Source organism: Macaca mulatta, chromosome 19 (assembly GCF_049350105.2).
Source record: "Macaca mulatta isolate MMU2019108-1 chromosome 19, T2T-MMU8v2.0, whole genome shotgun sequence".
Classification (NCBI taxonomy): Eukaryota; Metazoa; Chordata; class Mammalia; order Primates; family Cercopithecidae; genus Macaca; species Macaca mulatta.
In genome coordinates, this window is record NC_133424.1 from 15964770 (window position 1) to 15984820 (window position 20051).

General features: G+C 51.1%; 1 protein-coding gene and 1 long non-coding RNA gene across 8 annotated transcripts in view; one reads left to right on the plus strand and one right to left on the minus strand.

The window, feature by feature from the left end:
- LOC144336816 (uncharacterized) overlaps positions 1-10862 on the plus strand; it is a 177521-nt gene extending 166659 nt beyond the window's left edge. The window contains exon 3 of the long non-coding RNA XR_013409135.1: positions 9545-10862. This is a non-coding gene — a long non-coding RNA (uncharacterized LOC144336816). The remainder of the gene's footprint in view (positions 1-9544) is intronic.
- The window catches only part of AKAP8L (A-kinase anchoring protein 8 like), a 34855-nt gene continuing 15041 nt past the window's right edge, over positions 238-20051 (minus strand). For 2 of the 7 annotated variants that reach the window (XM_077976743.1, XM_077976742.1), the window contains exons 3-14: positions 19576-19633; positions 19393-19473; positions 17073-17526; positions 16870-16966; positions 16716-16786; positions 16221-16284; positions 15235-15343; positions 13647-13788; positions 13453-13558; positions 13082-13212; positions 691-786; positions 238-603 (exon numbers count right to left, since the gene is read on the minus strand). In XM_077976743.1, coding sequence (XP_077832869.1) covers positions 310-603; positions 691-786; positions 13082-13212; positions 13453-13558; positions 13647-13788; positions 15235-15343; positions 16221-16284; positions 16716-16786; positions 16870-16966; positions 17073-17526; positions 19393-19454 — 1626 coding nt within the window. In that variant the 5' untranslated portion in view covers positions 19455-19473; positions 19576-19633 and the 3' untranslated portion in view covers positions 238-309. 7 annotated transcript variants of the gene reach the window in all.

Below are 20051 nucleotides of genomic sequence, written 5' to 3' on the forward strand. Positions count from 1 at the left end.
TGGAAGACTAGGCGCACACGTCACTACTTCCGCGCGCTCCCATTGGCTGGCATTCACGAGGGTCCGCCCTCACCGTCCCAGCTAGCCTTTCGGGCTGCGAAGCTCCACCTCCGCAGCCTGTCGGGAGTTGTGGTCCCGCAGCGGTGCCCGAGGGCCCGGCCCGCGCGAATGCGCGCCCCGCCTCTCGGCCCGCGCCCCGCCCGGCCCGCGCGGCACCGTAACAGAGAAACCGGGAGGTGGGATGGGAAAACTTTATTAGGTTTGGCTTCCAGCTTCGGCCACGCGGGCCCCGCCCGCCCCGAGCTCGGGTCACGGGACGCCCCCGCCGCCCTCCTCGTCGTCCTCAACGTCGAGGCCCGGGATGCCGCGGATCTGGCGTTGCAGCGCCCCTCCCAGCAAGGGCACGGCGCCCTCCTCCTCCTCCTCTGGGGGCGGCGGCGGTGGCGGCGACACGGCGCCGGGGGCTGGCTCTGGGGGCACGGGAGGCTGCACCGGCGCGCCCTCTGCACCCTCCGAGACCCCTGCCGCTTCGCCCTGTGCCCCCTCGTCCAGGGCACCGCCCTCAGCCTCCTCCTCGGGGCTGTCGGTGAAAGGGTTCTCGCCCTGTGGGGAGGGGCGCGGACACTGAAGTGAGGGAGCACAGGCAGGGACTGAGGTGGGGACAAGCCCAGGCCAGGACCAGCGCCTCACCTTCAGGTAGCGCTCCAGCTTCTTGCTGATGAGCTTGTTGTTGAGAATACTGCGGGCCACCATGAGCGAGGACTTCTTGGACTGCTCCATCATGAGCTGCGGGCAGGGCAGAAGGGGCTGGAGAGGCTGCTCTGAGTGCCCTACAAGTTCCCGCCCCGACCCTGCCAGTTTAGAGGGACGCCCCCCTGCCCCTCCACCCACGCTTCCACCCGCTTCCACCCGGAGCGCAGCCCCACCAACGGAGGGCCACTCTACAAGCATGGAACCACAACCTATCTGATCTTTGTTCAAATTCCTTCTCCTTCCACACCACACTTACTGTAGGTAATTAAAAATACAGATCTATAGATCTCTATATATCTTTACGGCTGTATTACAGAAATCTGATTTGCTTACAAAAAAGCTATAAGCAGTGAACAAATTAAGAAACTAAGAGCCAAAGGTGCAACCCATAACAAGGTGCCAACTAGGCTAATAGGCAAGGAGCACTTTGGGACCAACGGGGAGGGTATAAAAGCAGGAACAGATATTTAATCAAACATGTCTTTTTAACCCACAGAATTCCAAGAATGAAGAATTATTCCCAGTCATGCAAGGTTGAAGAGACACTTCTATGCTGCTGGGAGGATCAACTGTTTCCATATTTTTTGGAAAGCAGTTTGACAGAATGTATGAAAAGTAAAAATCTGTTTCATTAATCCCTTCCCAGAACCTATCCTAAATTTAAGAATTGGAAACATACGTGCACACTGATTGTAGTGGTGAAAAATGGGAAAACACCTAAACGTTCCTCAGTGCAGAAAAGGTTAAATAAATTGTACATTCAAAAGAACGTCATGCAGCCCTTCAAATCGGGCTCATCTCTCCAATGGCAAAAGAAAGGTGTATAATATAGTACTGTCTGCAAAGCATGCCAGAGCCATTTTGTCTGGAAGGATTTCCGTCAGTATGCGGGGCCATTTCCTCATGGTGGGAGTACAGGCAAATCTCACTTTGATCATTATAAAAACCGTAAGCTAAAAGGAGGATATTTTTGGCGGGGTGGGAGAGCCCACTGAGTCCCGCCCACTCCATTTACATGTTTCAGAAAGCCTTCTCACTTGCTGCTTCTACTCTCTCCATCTTCATTTTTTTTTTCCTTAGCACGTTTTCTCTACTACTGGAGGAAAATATTAACAGACATCATACATGCTCATAACAAACTAAAGATACACAATTAGGATACTACTATAGACCGTTCCTCAGTGACTCTTTCTCACTTGCCAACACTTTATCCTCCTAGCTCTGGATGCCCAGATGACCACACCATAAATTCTCCCAACTGAGGCACATTTATATTGCTTCCACATTTTCTCCACAATAACCCAGCAACACCAGAATAAACCTGTACACTTCCATGCTGGTGCTTTTAATTCTAACCAGGTTTGGTTTCAAAGTGATAGTGCCCAATTAACTGCAAAACATTTCCAAGTCATGCTGCTTCCACCTGTGTTAAAAACAGTGACCTGGTCCTCCTGCCTGCCCATCAGCACTGGATGTTGTCACTGTGGGGTATTTTTGCTGTGAATGAAAGACAGAAGAATCTGTGCTGCTGCTTCCCACGGCATTTCCCTGTCCACCGGCAACTGAGTGCTCTGGTAAGCACACTGGACCACCCGCCCAGAGTCTGTAGTTTTCTAACTATTTTCTCATCTTGGTTTTATTTTTCACATTTAAATTTTCTTTTTTTTTTTTTTAGACAGTCTCGCTCTGTCACCCAAGCTGGAGTGCAGGGGCTCTCAGCTCACTGCAACCTCCGCCTCCTGGGTTTAGGCAATTCACATGCCTCAGCCTCCTGAGTAGGCGCGCACGCACCACCAGCTGATTTTTTGTTTTTTTAGTAGATACAGTGTTTTCCTATGTTGCCCAGGCTGGTCTTGAGCTCCTGAGCTCAGGACCTCCACCCATCTCAGCTTCCCAAAGTGTTAGGATTACAGGCATGAGCCACCACGCCTAGCCAAATTTTCTAGAATTTGATACAGATTGAGTATCCCTTATCCAAAGTGCTTATGACCAGAAGTCTTTCAGATTTTGGAATATTTGCATTATACTTACCAGGTGAGCATCCCTACTCCAAAAAACCCAAAATCTGAAATGCTTCAATGAGCATTTACTTTGTCATGTCTGTGCTGAAAAAGTCAGATTTTACTGGGCACAGTGGCTTGTGCCTGTAGTCTCAGCTACTCTCATGAGGCTGATGCAGGAGGATCGCTTGAGTTCAGGAGTTCAAGGCTATAGTGTGCAATGATTTCACTTGTGACCAGCCACTGCACTCCATCCTGCACAACATGGCAAGACTCAATCTCTTAAAAAAAAAAAAAAAAAAAGTTTTGGATTTCAGAGTGTTTCAGATTTTCAGATGAAGGATGAACTCAATCTATATGTGTTATGAGGTAGAGGGTCCAAAATTTTCTTTTCCAGAAATGTACAAAACAAACCATTATTTCCCTACCAAATTGGAATAGAGTTCTATAATCCCTTATCTATAAACTGGAAATCCAAAAGGCTCTAGAAAACAAGTTTTCCCCCAAAATTCCTTTGGTGGCTTTTATATGAACTGACATTACATTTTAATGTATTCCATTTATATATATGTCTTGTGAAGAATTATTCATGACTCATCTACAAGGCACTTTCCCCAGATCCTTTTGGAGAGGTTAGTGCTAATACCATATTGTCTTTCTTTTTATTTTAGAGATAGGGGTCTCACTCTGTTGCCCAGCCTGCACTGCCATTGTGTGATCATGGCTAACTGCAGCCTCAAACTCCTGGGCTCAAGTGATCTTCCCACTCTAGCCTCTTGAGTAGCTGGGACTATAGGTACTCACTCACCACCATGCCTGGCTAATTTTTTATTTTTTGTAGAGACGAGGTCACACTATGGTCAGGAGCTCCAGGGCTCAAGCAATTCTCCCACCTCAGCCTCCCAACGTGCTGGGATTGCAGGTGTGAGCCACTGTGTCCAGCCTTGCATACTGGCTTTCTGAAGCCCAAAAATGAATTCTGAGGCATCTGGCCCTAAGGTTTCAGATAAGATATCTGTACTAACTTCAACAAATGACTAAGTCTGAAACATACTGGGATCTTTTGCTAGACTCTCTATTATGGTTCCACTGTTTCATTACTGTGTTAATATCACTTTTTTGGTTTTTTAATTGCAGAAGCTTTGTAGTTTTAATCTTTTTGAAATCAATCTCTCAACTATTGTTAGACTGAATTCTACAATGTAAAACTTTAAAATCATTTCATTCAGTCCTACTCCCCAACTGAGATTTTTGACTAGAATTGTGCTGTCTATATTAATTTGGAGAGAACTGGTTTTCGTTTTGTTTCACTATAAAATCGCCCATTTAAGAACACAGAACATTCCTCGATTCATTAAGGTCTTATTTCATATCCTTGGAGTATTTGTAGTTCTTAAAGATCTCAAGCCTTTCTTCTTCTTCTTTTTTCTTTGAGACAGAGTTTTGCTCTTGTTGCCCAGGCTGGAGTGCAGTGGTGTAATCTTGGCTCACTGCGACCTCCACCTCCCCGGTTCAAGTGATTCTCCTGCCTCAGCCTCCTGAGTAGCTGGGATTATAGGCGCCCACCACCACACCCAGCTAATTTTTTGTATTTTTAGTAGAGACAGGGTTTTACTACATTGGCCAGGCTGGTCTCAAACTCCTGACCTCAGGCAATCCACCCATCTCAGCTTCCCAAAGTGCTGGAATTACAGGCGTGAGCCACCGTGCCTGGCCCTCAAGTCTTTCTTCTTAAATCTCTATTCTTAGCTATTTCATACATTGTGTGGTTATTTTAAGTAGTTTTTTTTTTTTCCATTTAAATTTCTAACTGGTTAGTACTAGAATAGAGAAACACTATTACTTTTTGTATGCTATTTTGAATCCCATCCCCTTACCAAATTCTATAAATTCTAAGAACATTTTGGTGGGATCATTCAGCTTTTCTAAGAGCATAATCTCACTATTTGCACATGAAGAGAAAAGAGTTTGCATTATACCAATAATGTTGCTAGATTTCTTTTTCTTTTTGACACAGAGTCTCGCTCTGTCACCCAGGCTGGAGTGCAGTGGCGCGATCTCAGCTCACTGCAAGCTCTCCCTCCCGGGTTCACGCCATTCTCCTGCCTCAGCCTCCCGAGTAGCTGAGACTACAGGCGCCCACCACTACGCCTGGCTAATTTTTTGTATTTTTAGTAGAGACGGGGTTTCAGTGTGTTAGCCAGGATGGTCTCGATCTCCTGACCTCCTGATCTGCCCGCCTCGGCCTCCCAAAGTGCTGGGATTACAGGCGTGAGCCACCGCACACAGTAAGTGTTGCTAGATTTCTTATGGAACCATCTCTCCAAACAAACCTTACTTATAATGTGTCTTACATAGGGATCACTACTAGATTGATAATTACTAATATTTTACTTAGCACTTTATTTATTTTTTTGAGTCAGAGTATTGCTCTGTTGCCCCGGCTGGAATGCAGTGGCATGCACAGCTCATTGCAGCCTCAACCTCCTGGGCTCAGGCAATCCTCCCATCTCAGCCTCCCAAGTAGCTGGGACCACATGCCCCAGTACCTGGCTAATTTTTTTATTTTTACTTTTATAGACCCAGGGTCTCACTATATTGCCCAGGCTGGTCTTGAACTCCTGGGCTCAAATGATCCTCCACCTCAGTCTCCCAAAGTGCTGGGATTACAGGTGTAAAGTCACTATATCCAGCCTACTTTCATATCTTTAATAATAGTAAACTAATCTACAGTTTCATTTTGGTATCATCTTTATCAGTGTTTTGGAATTAAGGTTTAAGAAGCTTCCTAAATATTAATTTGAGAGGACAGACTTCTAGCATAGCAGTCTGAGTTCCCTGGAACTACTACCTAGTGAAACTAATGAAAAGTATTAAAAAACAATGATTTAAAGTCTCTGAAAATGTTCCTAAGGACACACAGCAAATGAGAAAGATTTAACGAGGAAAAGCTACTAAAACTCAGTAAGGGCCGGGCACGGTGGCTCAAGCCTGTAATCCCAGCACTTTGGGAGGCCGAGACGGGCGGATCACGAGGTCAGGAGATCGAGACCATCCTGGCTAACACGGTGAAACCCCGTCTCTACTACAAAATACAAAAAAACTAGCCGGGCAAGGTGGCGGGCGCCTGTAGTCCCAGCTACTCGGGAGGCTGAGGCAGGAGAATGGCATAAACCTGGGAGACAGAGCTTGCAGTGAGCTGAGATCCGGCCACTGTACTCCAGCCTGGGTGACAGAGTGAGACTCCGTCTCAAAAAAAAAAAAAAAAAAAAAAAAAAAAAAAAAAAAAAAAAAAAAAAAAAAACAAACAAAAAAACTCAGTAAGAAGAATGAAGAGTTGTGATGTCTGAAACACGACCTATTGCATTCCTGCCTCCCCCAGTTTAATGTGATGGAAACTCCACTCCAGATGGTACAGCCAAGAAGACAGATCTACCCGCATCTACCCGGCTCATCTCAGTTGAGGGGTATGATATCTTCCCAGGAGGAACAGAATGTCAGCATAGGTTTTTTTGTTTTGTTTTTTTGTTTTTTTTGAGATGGAGTTGCACTCTTGGTTGCCCAAGCTGGAGTGCAATGGTGTGATCTCAGCTCACTGCAACCTCTACTTTCCAGGTTCAAGCAATTCTCCTGCCTCAGCCTTCCAAGTAGCTGGGATTACAAGTGCCTGCCACCAAGCCCAGCTAATTTTTGTATTTTTAGTAGAGATAGGGTTTCACAATGTTGTCCAGGCTGATCTTGAACTCCTGACCTCAGGTGATCTGCCCACCTTGGCCTCCCAAAGTGCTGGGATTACAGGCGTGAGCCACTATACCCAGCCGGATGTCAGTATCTCTCATCTCGCCCTCAGCTACCTATTGCTGAGATGAAGTTCTGGACAAGTATAGCTGAGAGGGAACGGTTCCTATCTTCTACCCAGCCACGCACACGAATGGAGGCTTGACCCTGGGCATGGCACACTAAGAATATGAGGGCTCACATACCCATGGTTTGTTCATAAAGCGGAGGTTCTATGCCAGGAAAGGCAAACCAAGACCGGAGGCCTACAGCCCACTGTACCTCCTCCCATGTCTCTCCTAAAGTGGCAGAGTCACTCAGAGAGAGGTACTCCATTGTCTCCATCCACAGAACTTCAGCTCAGAGATTCTGCCCAGAGTAAGAACAGGGCCTTAAATCAGTAAACTCCCAATCTCAAAGGAACTGACTTCATTGGCAAGAGTGTTGGAAAGTGCAAGACTAGGGACTCTCTCAAAAACAAAGGAAACTAGGGAGAAAAAAAGTTAAAAGGACTTTTTTTTTTCTGTCTATTTATTGGGGTTAAACACTGATAGCTTTGTTCTCCCCCCGCCCCAACTACACAGCCATAAAAAAGAAAGACTGCTAGATTTGATAGTGATATTAGCTAACCCATAGGCCAACTAGGTTACCAGAGAGGACCAGGACTAGTAAAATAGCTAAGAACAGACTCCCTGGGTTCAGAATAAATCTCAAAACAACAACCTCAAAAACCATCCCTGTTGGGCCTGGCGTAGTGGCTGATGCCAGTAATCCTAGCACTTTGGGAGGCTGAGGTGGGTGGCTCACAAGGTCAAGAGTTCGAGACCAGCCTGACCAACATGGTGAAACCCCGTCTCTACTAAGAATACAAAAATTAGCCGGGCGTGGTAGCACATGCCTATAATCCCAGCTGTTTGGGAGGCTAAGGCAGGAGAACTGCTTGAACCTGAGAGGTGGAGGTTGCAGTAAGCCAAGATCGCACTACTGCACTCCAGCCTGGGCAACAGAGCAAGACTCCATCTCAAAAAAAAAAAGAATTAGTGAAAAATTATGAGACATCCAAAGGAAACTCTGACCCAGGCACAGATAAAAAAGCAGACAATAGAAACTTCCTATGAGAGTGACCAGATGTCAACTTCAACAAAGACTTCAAAGTAGCAATAATCAATATGTTTAAAGAAAACTCAAGTAGAAGGTATGATGACACTGTCTCATGAAACAATTCAAACACAGAGAGAGAAATTATAATAACAACATATTAAATCTTAGAGCTGAAAAGTACAATAACAGACACCAAAAATCCATTTGAAGGACTCAACAGTTCTGAATTTAAGGATTAGTGAACTTCGGCCGGGTGCGGTGGCTCCCACCTGTAATCCCAGCACTTTGGGAGGCTGAGGTGGGCGAGGTCAGGTGATCAAGACCATCCTGGCTAACACGGTGAAACCCTGTCTCTACTAAAAATAAAAAAATTAGCCGGGTGTGGTGGCGGGCGCCTATAGTCCCAGCTACTTGGGAGGCTGAGGCAGGAAAATGGCGTGAACCCAGGAGGCAGAGCTTGCAGTGAGTGAGCCGAGATCGTGCCACTGCACTCCAGCCTGGGCGACAGAGCTAGACTCCGTCTCAAAAAAAAATTTTTTTAATTAAAAAAAAAAAAAAAAAAAAAAGAATTAGTGAACTTGGCCGAGCGTGGTGGTTCACACCTGTAATCCCAGCACTTTGGGAGGCCGAGGCGGGTGGATCAAAAAGAAAAAGAATTAGTGAACTTATGGATTGAAAGAGATTATACAATCTGCAGAACAGAGAGAAAAAGGTGAGGAAAAATGAACAGAGTCTCAGACAACCATGGCACACTATTAAGTGATCCAACATACGGGTAATGAGCATCAGAAGAGGAAAAAGAGAAAGGAGTAGGAAAACAAAATACTTGAAGAAACAATGGCTGAAAGCTTCGGAAGGCTGATGAAAACTGTAATCTATACATCAAAGCAGCTTAGGCCAGGGGTGCTGGCTCACGCCTGTAATCCCAGCACTTTGGGAGGCTGAGGTGGGCAGATCACAAGGTCAGGAGATTGACACCATCCTGGCCAAGATGGTGAAACCCCATCTGTACTAAAATACAAAAAATTAGCCGGGCATGGTGGTGTGCGCCTGTAATCCCAGCTACTTAGGAGGCAGAGGCAGGGGAATCACTTGAACCTGGGAGGCGGAGGTTGCAGTGAGCCGAGATTGTACCACTGCGCTCCAGCCTGGCGACAGAGGAAGACTCCGTCTCAAAAAAAAGAAAAAAAAAAAAAGAAAAAAAAAAGCAGTCCAACAAACTCCAAGTAGAATAAACACAGAGAGATGCACAAAGACATAATAAAGGTGCCAAGAGTCAAAGACAAGGGAAAAATCTTGAAAGCAGCAAGACAAATCATCATGAGGAAACCCCAATATTAGGTTAAAAGCTGACTTCTCAGCGGGGTGTGGTGACTCATGCCTGTAGTGGCGAGACCCTGTCTCTATTTTTTTTTCAAATAAAAAAAGGGAACTTTCTAGACAGACACAAATTACTAAAAATGACTATTAAAAAAACCCCAGTCCGGGCACGGTGGCTCACGCCTGTAATCCCAGCACTCCAACACTTTGGGAGGCCGAGGCAGGCGGATCACAAGATCAGGAGATCGAGACCACGGTGAAACCGTCTCTACTAAAAATACAAAAAGTTAGCCGGGCACGGTGGCGGGCGCCTGTAGTCCCAGCTACTCCGGAGGCTGAGGCAGGAGAATGGTGTGAACCCAGGAGGCGGAGCTTGCAGTGAGCCAAGATGGAGCCACTGCACTCCAGCCTGGGGGACAGAACAAGACTCCGTCTCAAAAAAAAAAAAAAAAACCCCAGAATATCCGAATATACCCTATAACAAGTGGAACCTGAATTATTAATAATATAAAAAAGCTACATTAATAATATAAAAAAACTAAATAATATTAAAAATATATAAAAAAACAGGCTGGGCACGCCTATAATCCCAGCACTTTGGGAGGCCAAGGCAGGCAGATCGCTTGAGTCCAGGAATTTGACACCAGCCTGGGTAACATGACAAAATCACATCTCTACAAAAAACTACCAAAACTAGCCGGGCATGATGACGCACATGCCTTTAGTCCTAGCTACTTGGGATGCTGAGGTGAGAGGGTTGCCTGAGCCTGAGAGGTGGAGGTTGCAGTGAGCCTAGATCACACCACTGCACTCCAGCCTAGGCGACAGAGTGAGACCCTGTCTCAAAAAAAAAAAAAAAAAAAGGTAGTTAAAGAAAAGCCAGGCCTAGATGGCTTCACAGGCAAATTCTCCCAAGCACTTGAAGAATTAATACTAGTATACTAGTTCTTCACAAACTCTTCCAAGAAACCAAAACAGGAAGAAAAATGACAACTAACTGTATGAGGCCAGTATTAATTAACCTGATACCCAAACCATGTCACTAAAACACTACAGACTATTATCTTTCATGAATATAGATGCAAAAATTCTCAACAAAATGCCAGCAAAACCAATCTAATATATAAACATAATTACACACTATGACCAAGCAGGATATATCCCAGAGATGCAAGGAAGTTTTATATCCAAATAAAAGAATGTAACATACTGTAACAACAGAATCAGAGACAAAAGTCACATGATCACCTCAACAGAGGCAGAAAAAGCATCTGACAAAGTCCAATACCATTTTAAGATAAAACATTTAATAAAACAGGACTAGAATGGAACTTCCTCAACTCAGTCAAGGGCACCTATAAAAACCCACAGCTGACATCACACTTAATGGTAAAGACTAGTGCTTTCCCTGTAAGATCAGAAAGAAGACGAGGACATCCATTCTCACCACTTCTTTTCAATACTGTATTGGAGGTTCTAACCAGGGCAATTAGGTAATAAAAAGAAATAAAATGAATCTAGATTGGAAAGGACAAGCAAAATGAACTCTATTTGCAGATGACTGATGTTGTACAAAGAAACCCCTAAGAAATCCACTAAAAACTAGGTTGGGCACGGTGGCTCACACCTGTAATCCCAGCACTTTGGGAGGCCGAGGCGGGCAGATCACCAGCAGGAGATTGAGACCATCCTAGCTAACATGGTGAAACCCGGTCTCTACTAAAAATACAAAACAACTAGCCGGGCGAGGTGGCGGGCGCCTGTAGACCCAGCTACTCGGGAGGCTGAGGCAGGAGAATGGCATGGACCCAGGAGGCGCAGCTTACAGTGAGCCGAGATCGCGCACTCCAGCCTGGGCAACAGAACGAGACTCTGTCTCAAAAAAACAAAAACAAACAAACAAAAAAAGAAATCCACTAAAAACTATTAGAACTAATATTATTTTATGTTTTTATTTTTATTTATTTATTTATTTATTTTTTGAGACGGAGTCTCGCTCTGTCGCCCAGGCTGGAGTGCAGTGGTGCGATCTCAGCTCACAGGAAGCTCCGCCTCTCGGGTTCACGCCATTCTCCTGCCTCAGCCTCCCAAGTAGCTGGGACTACAGGCGCCGCCACCACGCCAGCTAATTTTTTGTATTTTTAGTAGAGACGGGGTTTCACTGTGTTAGCCAAGATGGTCTGGATCTCCTGACCTCAAGATCCACCTGTCTCGGCCTCCCACAGTGCTGGGATTACAGGCACGAGCCACCGCGCCCAGCCCTAGGATCAATTTTGAGCTTATATTTTGCTATCACCTGCCCTGTATTTTCCAACTTTTTTTTTTGAGACAGAGTCTCGCTCTGTCTCCCAGGCTGAAGTGCAGTGGCGCGATCTCGGCTTACTGCAAGCTCTGTCTCCTGGGTTCACACCATTCTCCCACCTCAGCATCCCGAGTAGCTGGGACTACAGGCGCCCGCCACCACACCCAGCTAATTTTTTTGTATTTTTAGTAGAGACGGGGTTTCACTGTGTTAGCCAGGATGGTCTCGATCTCCTGACCTCGAGATCTGCCCGCCTCGGCTTCCCAAAGCCCTGGGATTACAGGTAGAAGCTACTGCGTCCAGCGTTTTTTTTTTTTTTTTTTTTGTGATGAGTCTCGCTCTGTCACCAGGCTAGAGTGCACTGGCACAATCTTGGCTCACTGCAACCTCTGCCTCCTGGGTTCAAGTGATTCTTCTGCGTCAGCCTCCTAAGTAGCTAGGATTACAGTTGCCCGCCATCACGCCCAGCTAATTTTTGTATTTTTAGTACAGATGGGGTTTCACCATGTTGGCTAGGAAGGTCTCCATCTCTTGACCTCGTCATCTGTCCACCTTGGCCTCCCAAAGTGCTGGGATTACACGTGTGAGCCACCACGCCCAGCCGGATTTTCCAACTTTTATTAATGACATGTAGTTTCCAGACTCTGTAGTCTTCTAACCCCTACAAGTTCCTAGCACAAGAATCTGTTTTTGGCAAGTTCCCTAAAGCTTCTGTTGCCAAAGCCAATTCACACTTTCCTTTTCTTCCCAGAACTCTTGGTGGCATTTCCCAATCCTGAGTCTCTGCAACCACCCAAGCCAGAGAGACCCCTGACACTGTCCACCATTCAGAATCATCCTATCGAAAAAGACCAGAGGGGCATTGTGATGAGCATGGGAAAAGGTGGAGAAATGCTGCTTCCCATGCTCACGCTGGATGCTAACATCTGTTCATAAACCCCACCACCCTCCTCCAGGGTGAAGACAGCCAAGCACCTCTTTGGCCCAGACCTGGTCCTGGGCCTCTTTGCTGTCCGCCGATACACAGCCCCTTCACCCCCACCTCCAACCCAGCACGTCATCCATTCAATCAAAATAGACCTACTTTGGCCTCTGTGCTAGGCACTGGAGCTACGCTGGAAAATGAGACAGAATTTGCTCATTCTCTTGCCTTATGTTCTCCATGCCCCACAACACACTTCCCCACAGCTCCCTGCTCCCTGACAATCTCAGCAGCACCACTGTCCTCCCAGTCCCCCAAGTCAGAAACCAGAGTCACCACAGGCTCCTGCTCACTCCCACATGCCAGCCTCCGGCTCCCTTCCTTCAACTGCTCTTCTCCCCTTCACTCCCAAGGTGGGGTCCCCTCTCGTCTGGAGACTGCAGCAGCTCCTCCTTGGCCCCCACCGCCCCACCTAGGTGCAGGCCTGAAGTCTCTAGTTCAACACCAACTCTAATCCTGTTAATCCCGTACTTAAAACTTGACTGCCTACAGGAACAAGCCCAGGCCTCTCAGCACAGGTCTCCTGAGCCTCGAGCCCAACCCCCTCCTCCTCCAGCAACACTTGCACTGCATCATCTCCATCTGGTTTCTGAACCTCATCTGGCGCTGGCCTTATGAACATAGAGGCCCCCATATCCCACAGAATACGTCACCTTCTCCCAGGCAGAGTCCCCGTCTCCCACCCTCTCTCTGTAGCCGTGCTGCCTGCACTGGGCTGGAAACGTCATTCACTTCCTCCTGCCTCCACTGCAGTCCCTCACGGGTAGACAGAGGTTCTAACTGCACAACCTCCCCAGAGGCCTCAATCTACCCACAGGACAGAGGGAGAGCACTGTGGCCACTCACCCTGCGGTTCCGGTTGTGATCCATGGTCTTCAGGTGCTTCTGGATGATCCCAAACTGCATGGGAATGAAGAGGTCGCAGGCTGCACAATGGGCTGCCTCTACCTTCTTCACAAAATGCTCCATGGCAATTTCTGTAGTGGGGAGGAGGGAGTCACCACTGGGCCCAGGTGCCTAAGATAGACCCAGGTGTTTGAGGAAAAAAACCACACCAGCTCCTCCTCAACTTGCCCTGCCACTTCCACCTGGGCCTGAGCCGAGACTGTTCTCCTGACCTTCCCTGGGAGAACAGAAGGGTGTCCTGACCCTGCACTGAGAATCAGGAGGGCAGGCTGAGGCCTCGCCTGGTGGGAGCGGGCTGGAAATCTCCTCACCCTGGGTCAGATCCTGGTCTCTGTAGATTTGCTGGATGAGGCCATCAAGGTCCTCTACAGTTTTTCGGAGCTCCTCTGTCTTCTTGGTCTTGTTGGTGACGTACTCCTGCAAGGAATATGAAAGTTCGTGTGGGCCGCTTTATGTTCTCAGGGGTCCAAGAAACTAAGAGCGGCTGTGTTACTCCAAGGCTCACCTGCAGAAAGTCAGCCGTCTGCTTAGGGAGCTTGGTGCCTACGTACTTGAAGTGTTCCTTGTGGAACTTGCTGTCAAGATGGCTGGCCATCTCATCCTCATAGAAGGTCCGGTATTTGCAGAGAGAACACACAAACTGGATCCTGCCACAGGAAGGAAACGAGGGGCTGAGGCTGCAAGTGTCCCAGGGGATAGTGCTGCCGCCTCACCCAACCCAGACACAAGCCCTGAAACAGGCCTTGCTCATGGGCCTCTGAAGTACGGTCCCAGCAGAGGGACAGGCTGGGACCAGTGGGGTCGGGAGTAGAAAGGGCCAGAAAGTCTGCAGGCTGCAGTTACTGCAACGTAGGGGACAGGGGAGGAGCTCTTCCTTCCCACAGGCAGGAGGCTGAAGCCTGAGACAGCAGCTGCTGCAACAGGCAACGAGTCGCTGGAAAGTTGCTGGAGGGCCTCGCTACCAAGGCTGGGCAGGAGCGTGTGCACTTGGCCCAGGTGGGGACCGGAAGGAAGGATGCCCTGGCGTGAGCCAGGTGGCCCTGAGGTGCAGAGTGGAGCACGCAGTCCCGAGGCAGGGCCCGAAAAGGTGCTGCATCTTCCTTCTGGGATCTGGGGGACTCAAAGGCCCAGCCCATCCTCTGCTCAGAATGCTTGGGGGTGGTGTCGGGAGGGATGGGAGGCAGCAGGCCTGGGCACCTGCTGCCTCATCTTCCTCTTCCAAGAAGAGACCAGTCTGAGCTGGAAGGAGGGCGCCCGCCCGGCCTGCCAGAGGGCAGCCTGGAGTCACCTGGGCGAGGTGCTCTGTCTGGGCCTGGTGTCCACAGTAGAAGCCCGGGGTCTGGGGCCTGGGCCGGAGCAGGCCGCCGTGGCAAGGGGCGGAGGAGGCCAGCCGCCACCGAGACCTCGGGGCGGGTCCCTACCTCTGCCGGACGTCCTTATCTGGGCCACGGGGTCAGCTTTGTCTGGAGAGCCCAGGGGCCGGGCGCCGGCGAGGCTGAGGAAGGTCCAGCAAGAGCAAGAGTCTGAGGCGGAGGAGGCAAGCGCCAGTGCGGGAGCCCTGAGGGCAGACAGACCCGACCAAGGGGCGTGAAGGGCTCAGCCGCAGACAGGCCCGGCCTGACAGGGCCGGCGGGCAGGGCAGAGGGCAGGCCCGAGGCTGCCACAGCCCACAGGTGCTGCCATCTCTCCTGGGCACGGCGGTGGCCTCTTGGCAGCTAGCTGGGGCGGCACAGGCGCCTTGGACCTTGAGTCTCTGATGAGCTGGCCCCCTCCCTCAGGGGCATCAGGCCCCCAGTGCACCTTGGGGTTCGTGCGCCGAGTGACCTAGCGCCGGAGCTTCTGAGCAACGGTGCCGAGCGGTGTCAGGTCTCGGCCCACAGACGCCAGCGGTCGCCAGGCGGCCGCAGAGGGGCAAGGGATGAGTCAGGCCTTGGGAGCTGGGCCTGGCGGGAAGCAGGGTCCATGCACGGCCGAGCAGGTGGCGGCTCCCAGGGGAGGCCAGAGGGCGGCGAGCTGGCAGAGCTATGGCCCTGCTCTCCTGGCGGCAGCCCCACATCGAGGCAGAGGCAGAGGGGTGGAGGGAAGCCGGTTACCTTTCCACCATGCGGTCTCGCTGCCGCTTTTTCTGCTTGTCCTGACTCTTCTTGCCTGCCTGTAACTTGCGCTTGGTCTGGCCATTCTCATCCTGAGTGGTCAGGGCCCCTGTGGGAGCAGATGGGCACTGTCACCAATTTGGCTCTGCCAGGACAGGGCAGGCCCTGTGGCCTCTGGTTGAATCACCCGCTGTTCACTCCAGCGGATCCATCGAGAATAGCTGTCCAAGCAAGGCCTCTGGCCATGAGCAGGGCTGGGTATCCTGGGCTGTGCAGGGAGTGGGTTTGGTCTAGGCCCCAAGGAGTGGCGGCCAGGTGCTGACCCGTCCACTCTCCAGGATACCCATGCTCTTTGTGCAGTGGGCCAGGAGGAGGCTGGAAAGCAAAGAGGGGGTATCTTGGTGGGGACACTGGCATATGTTCATAGGTGGTGGGATGCAGGGAGGCTGCTCACATGGCCCTGCCCACCCCCAACCGGGCACCGCGGCAACAGTGGGCTGACGCTGGATTTGCTGTTAGGTACCTGCTGGCGCTCATCACTCAGGTGGGGGGACACGGAATCCCAAACAGGGGCTGGAGAGGCGCTAAGGGAGAGGACACGCACACCAGAGCCGTAAAAACTGCACCGAGGGTCCCAGATCGGACACCAGCCACTGAGGACTCGGAACTGCGCGTTACTGAGGGACCGAGGGCAGGGGGTGTGCCTGGGGTTCCCCACACTTTTACTCGCTGCCCCCATCTGAAGGCAAAACCAATGTGCTAGGCAGGGGTCACCACCATCCACAGCCTCCGCCTGGGAAGGAGGAGGAAGAGTGGGAAGGGGGTGGAGGTGGCAAAAGAAAGCCCCCTGCCAGCGTACACCTGGGCCCACAAGGGAGGTCCCCAACTGGCTGCATGTCTTCCACAACCCTGCCCTCAGCTGGGTCCCTCCCACTGTGAGCCCCTGGAAGAGCCGCCCTAGCACCAGGCACCCCAGGAAAACTCACCCTTCTCTGAATCCTCTTTGCCTTCTTCTCTCCCATCCTCTTTTCCCTCCTCGTCCTCTCCGTCCTAACAATTTCAAATTCCAACTTTAAAACAGGTGTTTTTTTTTTTTTAAAGCAACCAAGTTTATTAGAGCAACGGTATATAGTAAAACAGCTGCTTGCTCCATAGACAGAGCAGGGCTATCCCATAAGCAGGGTGGCCCAGAGTAGCCCAGTTATTTACAATGGCTTTAAATGACAAGGCCCGGCTACGTGCCAGAAACCTCACATCCTCTCACTACCTGGTGCACAGGGGGCTGGTCCCATTTTCCAACAAAGAAACTGTGCCTCCAGCTAGGCAGCCTGTGCTTTCTGCCAGACCACATTGCCTCCCCATGCTGGTCACCATGCACACAGAGCTGACACAGCACTGCCTCTGGCCCCCAGGGACAGCACCACTCTTCAGGCCAGCTTGCCCCTCCTGCAGACAGAAAATGCCCAGCCAGAGCCACTTACCACTCTGGAGCCCTTCTCTACAGCCTCGGTGCCTTCAAGGCCCTCTGTGGCTTCCCCCTCGGTGCCCTCATCTGAAAGAGAAAAGAAGGTAAAGCTCAGCCCAGGAGCCCCCGGAGGCAGAGGGCAGCCACCCAGTACCACCCAGCTAGCTCACCATTGTCTGAGTCACTGTTGTCCGAGCAGTCTGTGCGGGTGGCTTTGCTATCCGGCTCATCAGGACTGCCGCCCTGTTTTCTCTTCTTCTTCTTGGTCTGGGTCATAAGCGGGGGAAGCTGTGTCAGGGTGCGTGGCTCCCGGCCTTTAGCTCTGCCCCAGTGGGAACTAAGCTTCCCAGAGGGGAAGGCCACCTCCACTCACCCGGAAGTCGGCTGTGGTCCAAGTCTTCCAGGTCCGCCTCATCTGCTTCATGCCATTGCCAAACCCGAAGCCAAAGCGGGAGCCGCCTGGGAAGGCGCCCCCGCCTCGCATGCCCTGGAACATGCCATACTCGGGGATGATGTTCTGGGAGAAGAGGGAGGGCAGCCGAGAGGCACCAGACATGCACTGGCCCCGGGCCCCCATGGGGTCTTCCCACATGCGCCCATAGCCTGAGGCCATCGGCCGGCCGCTCCGGGCATCCCGGGCCCAGCCCTGCGCCCTGGGACCGAAGGTGTCGTTGCCACGCATGCGGAACTGGTCGCGGTAGGCATCGTATTGGCCCTCATAGGCCATTTCCATCTCAGGGTCAAGCTCGCTGTAGTCATAGCCTGACCGGTACAGGTCGCGCTCACTCAGGACGGCCCTTGAGTCACAGGACTCATAGGAGTCATACCTGCAGAGGCATGGAGTGAGTATCAGGTGGAGTCCCTCAGGATCCCTCACCTCCAGGCGACTGCTCCTGCCCTCCCCACAATCTCCCAGTCCAGCACCCACCCTGCCCTGGTGGGGAGGCTCAATGTTCAGAAATGACAATTAAAAAGTTCCAGCCTTTCAGCTGATGTAGGGGCACCACTGCCCCAAACTTGAATGTAGCCACACACTGGCTTGGGGACCCTAAGGAGGACCGACAACTGGGGTGGAGGCTCTAGTCCAGTGAGTCTCAACGAGGGGCAGAGCTGCTCCACAGCCCTTCGGGAACATGTGCACCATCTGTGGGAGTCGCAACGCCCAAGGCTGCTCCTCATGGGGCAAGGCTGAGCACCCCAGCACCCTGCAGGCTGCAGGCAGGTCCAGCACAACGAATGTGCAGCCAGTGAGGCTGATGACACCCATGGGAAACACCGTTCTTGTCCCTCATGGCTGGGGAACCTTCGAACTCTGCAAAGTCCCTCATTACCAAAACAACTGAGACAAAAGGGGGAGTATTTCCCAGGAAAGACACTGAGAGCTTGCCCAGGGACAAGAAAAAGCTGTATTATATGATCTGGAGCCTAGAGCCAGACACCAAACTCTACATACCCTATATTGCAACTGGGAAGGCAGGCCAGACCTCCTCCCAGGACACCGAGGGCACCGCAGAGAGCTCTTTTAACCACGACTGCAGCCCGAAGCCTACGCCCCCACAGGCCTGGACCCCACACACCTCACAGGCACAAGGGCTCCCCTTGCACACTCTTCCCTAAACCTGGGCCACCAACAGGCACTGGCAGCTCTAAGAGCAGCAGCTGGTGCTGCCACTGCTCTGCTTACCCCCATCCCAGGCTCCAGGCTGTGGTAAGAAGGTGCACAGCAGCAATGCAAGCCCAAGCCTCACGTGCCAAGCCCTCAGCTCTGAGTGCTGCAGCTGTTGGGCCAGGAGTTACAGAGCCCATGGCATCAAGTCCCCTTGTGCCTGTCCCACACCCTGCCACCACAGCCCTGGGGCCTCACTTGGCCCTACCAGTGCTCAGCCAGGTGACTCCTTACTCTTGGCTCTCACTCATCTGTTAGCTGGAACTCCACTCTATCCTGTGCTAAAGATACACCCGCCCTCCTCACCAAAGCCTCGCACTGGGCACAAGCACTCCTGGGCCAAGTCCAGTTCAGTTAATGACAAACGCCCACAGCATGATGCTCTGGAGTAGGGCAGATCTGGTAGGCAAGGCCCAGCCCCACCACGTACTTGCTGCGTGCCTTCGGGGTATGACCTGCCTGCACTTCTGTATCCCCACCTGCAAAATGAGGACAGCAGCAGTTCCTCACAAGAGTGCTTCCAACAGGTACACGTTTGTAAGGCACAGGAGAGTAACCAGGAAATGCCCACACCTGCCCCGACCCTTACGTGGGGGTGGCCCAGCTCACAGTGATCAGCCCCAAACGCTCGTCCCACCCTTCACACCAAACTCCATCTGTCCTGCCCTGACACCACGCAGGACGCAAAGTCTTGAGAGAATTCCTTCCAAATGGCTGTCCTTGGAGGGAGGGGCAACCGAACACTCTGTTTTTGAGGGCACAGCGAAGGCAGCCCAATCTGGGCTTGTTCCTCCCACTCCAAGCTGGGGAAAGGCTGACCACTAGGTAGTGCGGCAGGGGTTGAGGGTGGGTGAGAGGAGACACAAGTCAGAGACGGGAAGTGCGACGGACCCCGCTGGGAGCCACAGCAGCACCAAGCAGCGGGGAGGAAGCAGACACAGAGGCGCACTCAGAAAGGAAGACGCAGTGGGCAGCAGGCAGGAGCCACCCCTGCAGAGCCTCAGCCCCTAGGCAGGTGTCCACTCACCTTTCTCCACCTGAGCCGTACACGCCTCCTTGCATCATGTCTGTCTCCAAATGCGGCACCATATCTAAGCGCTGGTTAATTCTGGATAAAACGGAATCGGCACTGGCGCTACCCGAGGCACTAGTGTTTGCATTTGTGTCAGAGCTAGGCATTTCCCAAGAGTGTGAAGTGGCCATACCATACCCATAGTTGGTGGTGTTATCCTGGCCATAGCCATAGCCATAGCCATAGCCCTCGTAGCCTGCAGTGAGGGAGACAGAGACAGACAGATGGTGGGGGCAGGCAGGCAGAGACAGAGACAAACACAGATACAAGGGTATCTTCTGTCACAGAGAGAGAAGACCCTAGCCACTGAGGCTGGAGGGACCCTGGCCATTCTGATGAGCGCCTCCTGTTAAGGAGTAGGTAACCCCAGAAACACGCCCCCTCCCCACTCCCAACCTTGGTCAAGCGGGGCAGCAGCTGAGAAACATAGCCAGAACAACCCCAAGGGACAGGACAGTGATCGCAGGAATGACACTTGCCTCTATTTGTCCCAGAGTTCCAAGTTCCATATCCTACAAAAAGTAAAAGGGCAGTTACATCTATACTTGCGTACAATACAAGGCCGTAATTCAGGTGCAAAGACAATTATTCCCAGGACCTGACTGGTCAGAGCA